Source organism: Neophocaena asiaeorientalis, unplaced genomic scaffold, assembly GCF_003031525.2.
Source record: "Neophocaena asiaeorientalis asiaeorientalis breed wild unplaced genomic scaffold, Neophocaena_asiaeorientalis_V1.1 scaffold356, whole genome shotgun sequence".
Lineage (NCBI taxonomy): Eukaryota > Metazoa > Chordata > Mammalia > Artiodactyla > Phocoenidae > Neophocaena > Neophocaena asiaeorientalis.
Genome location: NW_020172269.1, coordinates 797,166 through 803,235, shown reverse-complemented (window position 1 = coordinate 803,235; position 6,070 = coordinate 797,166). Strand labels below are relative to the sequence as shown.

The window sequence follows — 6,070 nt, the reverse complement described above, 5'->3', positions numbered from 1 at the left end:
CGCAGTCCGCACGGGGCCACGCGCTCCCACTGCAACCCCTGCCCGGCAGCAAGAGGGTCGCGCCCGGTCGAGCCCGGAGCAGCGCGCGGCCCCTTTAAGAAGCGCCGTCGAAGCAGGGCCATGACGTCATGGGGTGCGGGAGGAGTCAGTGCGCCGCCGCGGCGTAGGGTAAGGCGGGGAGGCCGCTGACTGACAGGAGCGTGGCTGCGAGCGCCGAGGCCGTCGCAGGAGCGCCCCGCGCAGGCCCCACCCCTCAGGCCCTGCCTCCCTTCCACACCCCGCTGGGTCTGCCCCCGGCGCAGCTGACGCCGCGGCCCGCGGAGACCCCGGCCGGTCGGCCCCGAAGAGCGGCCACCCCGGCCCAGGCCGCGATGGCGGGGAAGGCAGCCGCCCCGGGCACCGCGGTGCTGCTGGTCACGGCCAACGTGGGCTCGCTCTTCGACGACGTAAGTGCGGCGCCGGACGCGGCACCCTGGACCCCGGACCCTGAGCCCCGGGACCCCGGACCCCTGTCCTGAAGCCCGAAATCCCGGGACCCAGACACTGACCCCAGAGCCCCGGGACCCCGGACTCGGGCCTGAAGCCTGGCTCCCTGGGACCCTGGGACCCAGACACTGACCCCAGAGCCCCGGGACCCCGGACTCGGGCCTGAAGCCTGGGACCCTGGGACCCTGGGACCCAGACACTGAGTCCTGAGCCCTGGGACCCTGGAACCGAGACACTGAAACTTGAGCCCTGGACCCAGGACCCCAGCCCTGAACCCTGGCCCTGGGCGCTGGAATCCTGGTCTCCTGGTCCAGCCTTCACACTCCATAGGTTGAACCCGGAGCCCAGTCCCTGAACCCAGGTCCCTAAACACCAGTCCTAATCCCTGTCCAAGGTCCCCAAATCCTGGCCCCCGAGCCCTAGTCCGAGGGCCCCATACCCTGAACCTGGTCCCAACCCTGGTACTGAATTTTGTCCCCAGAAGCTCAGCCCTGAATCCTGGTCCCCAAACCGTAGCCCGTGTCTCCCGAGCCCCAGCCCCTGACTTCTGGCCTGTGACTCCCGACCCGGCCCTCCGTGGCCCTTGCCCCTGCCCGTCTGCCTGCTTTGTCTGCAGAGCTGTCTGTGGCTGCTCGGAGGTGTAGGCACCCTCATTTTACCTTGTAACTTAGTAGCTCTCTAGTTCTCAAACAAGGGGTTTCTGTTGAAAGCCCTGGAGGACTTTATGTTTCTTGTCTGTTAAAGAGAAAGATGCAAGAAGCTTTTCAAGGCCAGAGAAAAGGATGCTGACTGCCCAAGGCCTTTACCTTCTGAGACCTCCCACCCAGGCACCCGAGGCCTTTGGGAGAAGAGTCTGCCAAGGCCCGGCGCTCCCCCGGCTCCCGAGGCCGGCGGAGGCTGACCCACTTCGGCGTTGCAGCCACGGTGCCACCCCGCTGTTGGTACTTATACTGCCAACCCAAATAAAGCAGAATGTGGCTCAAGTGGCGTGCTTGTTTAAGAAAAAAGGGTGATGGCCCAGATGGAGCCTGAGGCGGCCTCGCACTACCCGCCCCCTCCTCCCCCAGCTCCTCCCGCGGTGAGGGTGCGGCCACTGACCACGCAGACCACTGGTGCAAACATGACTTGCATCCCTGCCTCTTCCGAGCCTCCCTTTGCTGGCAGCGAGCATGGGTGAGATGTTTCTGTAGGCTAAGTTCATGTACAGGCGAGGTGTGATTTTATTAATCAAAGGTAGGCGCTATTTTTGTGTTTTTCTTTTTTTAACTTCCAAGCGCCATGTATTATACTTCCCTGCTGGAGATGAACTGCTGGCCCTCTGACTTGGGCACAGACAGGACAACTTTATCTAGTTTCGTGATTGATCATTTTCTACAAAAGTGCCCGGTATGGGTGTGTGTCTGTATATTTAGCATTCTATTCTCGGCTTTGCAGTAACATCCACGCTAACATGGTTTTACTCAGATGATTCAGATCCGTTAGCTGTGGCTTCAAAGCCTCAGAAATGTCAGGAAAATTAAGCACGGTGGGGGCATTTCAGTCTCAAAGGGAGGAGAATTTTGCTGTGCAGACATTCTTTCCAGTAATCTTTGATTCCAAGTTAGAGCATTTTTGTTGTGTTCCGACTGTATACACACACTTCTCTCTGTGGACATTAAAGTGGATCCCTTAATTTACTTTTGTTTAGCAACAGGTTCTCTCTGAGTCTTCATTTTTCTTAAAGGCTGTATGGAGTTTTGCATCTTGTTTGTATCGGGAAGGAACCTTTGTTTTGGTAAGCAGTGCGTGGGTTAATTCTGCAAGGTGGCTTCTGACTTAAGGGCCAGTAGAGACATATCTGTCCTCACCCACAGCTTTCTTAACGTGTGCAGCTTGGTCTGGGGCCGCTCTTCCCCAGTGGCCTGGAAAAGCAGGGGTGGGTGTTAACCAGTCCCCTGTAGCATGGCTGGTGAGAGCAGCCGGTTCTTGAGTGAAGGACATTTTAACTCCTTGGTTTATAGTAGGTTTCAGAAGAGCTGCTTGGTGACTCTGTCTTTGTGTGACATGTGCCCCTGTTGACCCACTGTTCAGACGGTGGCCCGGCCTGGGCAGGGATTTGTTCTTGCCCAGTTTCATCGTCTGGAAACCAAGCTCCACTGAGGGGCCAGGCCTCACAGTGTGTGGCATCGGCCTCTTTCTGGAGGGTGCGGGCCGAGGAGGAGGGGTCTGAGTTAGAAACAGGCCCTGCTGGGAAGGGCGGGCACTGTTGCCTTTCGTGCTCAAGTGACGGGTGATGCGTATCTGCTTCCGTAGTTTCGTGGTCTCCCCTCACTACCTCTTCGCCATCCAGAGGCGACCCCGTTAAAGCTCTGGATGTGGACTTTCACCATGGTTTGGCCCTGACGTCCTGAGACGCACAGGGCGTCTCGTCTGGCAGGCAGCTCTTTCCTCGTCTGCCCGCCCGGCTTGGTTGGGTCTGGGACAGTGCGGCTACTTTAGTCCCCACACAGGGCCCTCGGGTCGCTCCTCACCCTGTGATGTGACACACGAGGGGGTGGTCACCGTCCAGAGTACATTGGTTCTCAGGCTTTTACCCCTTACACCCTTAGAAACTATGGAGAGCCCCACAGAGTCCTTGGTCTCGTCGGTCATAACCACCAGTGTCTGCCAGGTCAGTGGGTGGACCCTGAGGCAAGTGGAAACTGAGACAGTTTCAGTAGCTCTCCGAAGGGTGATGTCATCGCATGTCACAGCCCCGGAAAGCTCCACCGTTCGTGCTTGAGACGGCGGGATGGAAAGCGAGCCACGGTGCTGCACTGTTGAGGGCATAGCCGTGACCTGCTGAAGCCCTGACCTCCAGGGCCCCTGTCTGAGCTGGGGCCCGTCCTGAGCCTGCGGGGAGGGGCCTGGCCTGGCTGGGCTGCCTGGGCCTGTTCCAGGGGGCCCCCAGAGAGCCCGGAGCTCTTCCCGGCAGTCCCCAGTCGGACCGTGCTGCCACCCCCCACCCCGTCGCTGGCAAGGGGTGGCTAGGCTTGCAAACCTAATTGCTTTGCTCGAGATGGCTGGATTTTTGACAAGGGAGGTTTCTAGCTTTTGGTTCTTTACGTGGTTTTGTTGTCGTTGTTGTTTTGCTAGAAGTGAACTGAGAAGGTGGATTCTTGCAGGCTGTCGTTTCAGAACTCAGTCCCACCCTTACATGGTAAGACTGTTGCTTGGGAAAGAGACGTAGCCAAGCGGTAGGATTCTGAGAGCACAGCTCGCTCTTGGGTGTCTGCCTGGAGGGCCGTTGTCCTGCTGCGTATTCGGAGCTAAACGTCAGTTTGGAGCTGGTTCCCTTTTTGCTGGGCCAGCTCCTGAGCAGCCCCTCTTTCCGCCCGGACCTGGGGACAGCAGCTCGCTGCGCATGTGGCTCTGTGTCGGGAGTCCGCGAGCCCCTCCCCTGGGCTGGGCACCTTGGGCACTTGTCCTCTGTCTCCCCCGCCCCAGCCCCGTGTGTGTGTAGGGCCTCCCCCCTGCATCCCGGGGTGCGGGGGGCCCGCTGGGGCCTCATGCGGGGCCCGCCTCGGGTCCGGGCCTTCTCACTTGCTCTAATGGTGTGGATCCCTCCACTTCTTTGAGGAATTTCGTTTGGAGACGGCTTCACGGAGGCGTCACTCACACGCACGGACTTCCCCGTGTAAAGTGTACGACTCAGTGGTTTTTAGTGTGTTCTCAGAGCTGTGCTACTATCACCGCAGTCAGTTGTAGAATTTGTTTTGTACCTGAAAAAGAAACTCTGTATGCCATAGCCGTGCCCCGCTGCCCGCCCAATTCCCTCCATCTCCCCTGAAACCCCCACAGCCCCTGATAATCACCAGTCTGCTTCCTGTCTGTGCGTCTGCCTATCCTGAATGTTTCACGTAAGCGGAATCACGCACGCGGCCTTCTGCATCTGGTACCGTGTTTTCAGAGCTCAGCACGTCACTCCTGTTGGTGGCTGAGCACCGTTCCACTGTACGGCTGTGCCCTGCTGTGTTTATCCAGCGCCAGGTGATGGGTATTTGGGCAGCCTGCACCTCTGGGCTGCTGGGGACGTTTACTTACAAGTCTTCGTGTGGACGTGTTTTGCTTCTCCTGGGCACATTCCTGGGGTGGGGACTGCTGGGTCTGCGGTGACTCGTGTTTAACCTCTTGAGGAACTGCGCTCTGTTTCCCCGTGTCGGCCCCGTCCTGCGTTCCCACCAGCGGCGCACGAGGGTTCCGATTCCTCCACGCGCTCCAGTGCCGGGTGTTATCTGTCTTTTCTCGAAGACTTGCATTGGGGCCCCCACCTCCCAGCCTCCTGGGGAGTTAGTTTCTCTAGTCGCAGGTCTTTCACTAGCATCTCTTATGTGGATGCCCAGGACGCAGGGAGGAGACCCAGACCCAGTGAGGACCGCCTCCCTCCTCCTGCCTTTGCCTGGGAAGGTCCAGCGCTTTCGGCCAGTGCCGTGAAGCAGGGGCCGGTTCTCGTCAAAGACATTGGGTTTTCCGAATTTCGAATTTTGGAGGTGGCGGTTCCTCTGTTGTCCATGCAGCCCCTGAAGCCCCCAAGGGCTCTGCTGTGCTGGGGCAGGGGTGGGGCTGAGCGGGCCAGGCCTTTTCACAGGCCCCCTTCTGGGCTCTCCCGGCTCCTGTCCCGTGGGGATGGCCGCGGGGCCATGGCCGCGGGGAGGTGTCTCCACATTCTTCTGGCATTACTGCCTCTGACCTGAGATCTCAGTGTCCTTTCTCTGTGGGAATTTGGTCTGTTTGTCCCAGTTGGGGACTCTCCGTAGATGGGGGCCTGCCCGTCCCGTCCCCAGGGTGGTGGGGTCAGAGGAGTCGGTGGGCTCATACTGGTGGTGTTTCAGAACTGCTTCTTCCACGCTGGGAAGCTGTGCCTGCACCCCGCACGCCTCCAGCCAGCGCCGACGAGCTCCTGTCAGGCCTGCCTTGGATGTGGCTGGAATTTAAACCGACGTGCGGTCATCCGTCTGGGGCCGTGCCTGCCTCCTGGTCCCTCCTGCCCTCGTCCCCGATCTCTGCCGGCCCTGGACCGGCCGCGAGAGCACACTTTCATCTGCCGCGCCTCCCGCTTTACCAGCTCTGGAGATGCTGAGGGAGGGTTTAGGTTACTGGTGGGGGAGGCACTTCTTAGGTTTGAGGTCTTAAATGCTTTGCGTGTCCTGAGTCCAGAGGAGTGAGCACTGTCGGGGGACCTGCTGGACAGCCCTGGAGGATGCTGACACGGGGCGCGTTCACGTCCACTGCCTCTCAGCCTGCGCCACTCCGCGAGCTCACGCTCTGGGCCCACGTCGGGAACTCCGTCAGCACGTGGACTGCGTGCCCTTCTGGGAGTGAGCGGGCAGGGGAGGAGGGGCTGGCGCTGCTGCCCTGGGGTTGTCTCTGGTGGGAGTCTCTTTCTGGGGAGAGAGGCCCCTGCTGGGGGTGATGCCATGTGTGTCGGGTCTGATTCGGAAGTTACAGGACTCGGACCAGGCCTGCCTGCCCGCAGCTTGCCCTTGTTTAAAGAGCCTCCTGTTTGACCCGAAGGGAGGGATGCGGAAGCCGGGGAGGCTGCCTGGGGGAGGGGGCAGGGCTTGCT

At 60.0% G+C, this 6,070-nt stretch overlaps 1 protein-coding gene across 4 annotated transcripts in view; it reads left to right on the top strand.

Moving 5' to 3' along the window:
• The first annotated feature begins 282 nt into the window (after positions 1-282).
• INPP5A (inositol polyphosphate-5-phosphatase A) overlaps positions 283-6,070 on the top strand; it is a 187,396-nt gene continuing 181,608 nt past the window's right edge. For all 4 annotated transcript variants that reach the window (XM_024762269.1, XM_024762240.1, XM_024762249.1 and 1 more), the window contains exon 1: positions 283-446. In XM_024762269.1, coding sequence (XP_024618037.1) covers positions 372-446 — 75 coding nt within the window. In that variant the 5' untranslated portion in view covers positions 283-371. The remainder of the gene's footprint in view (positions 447-6,070) is intronic.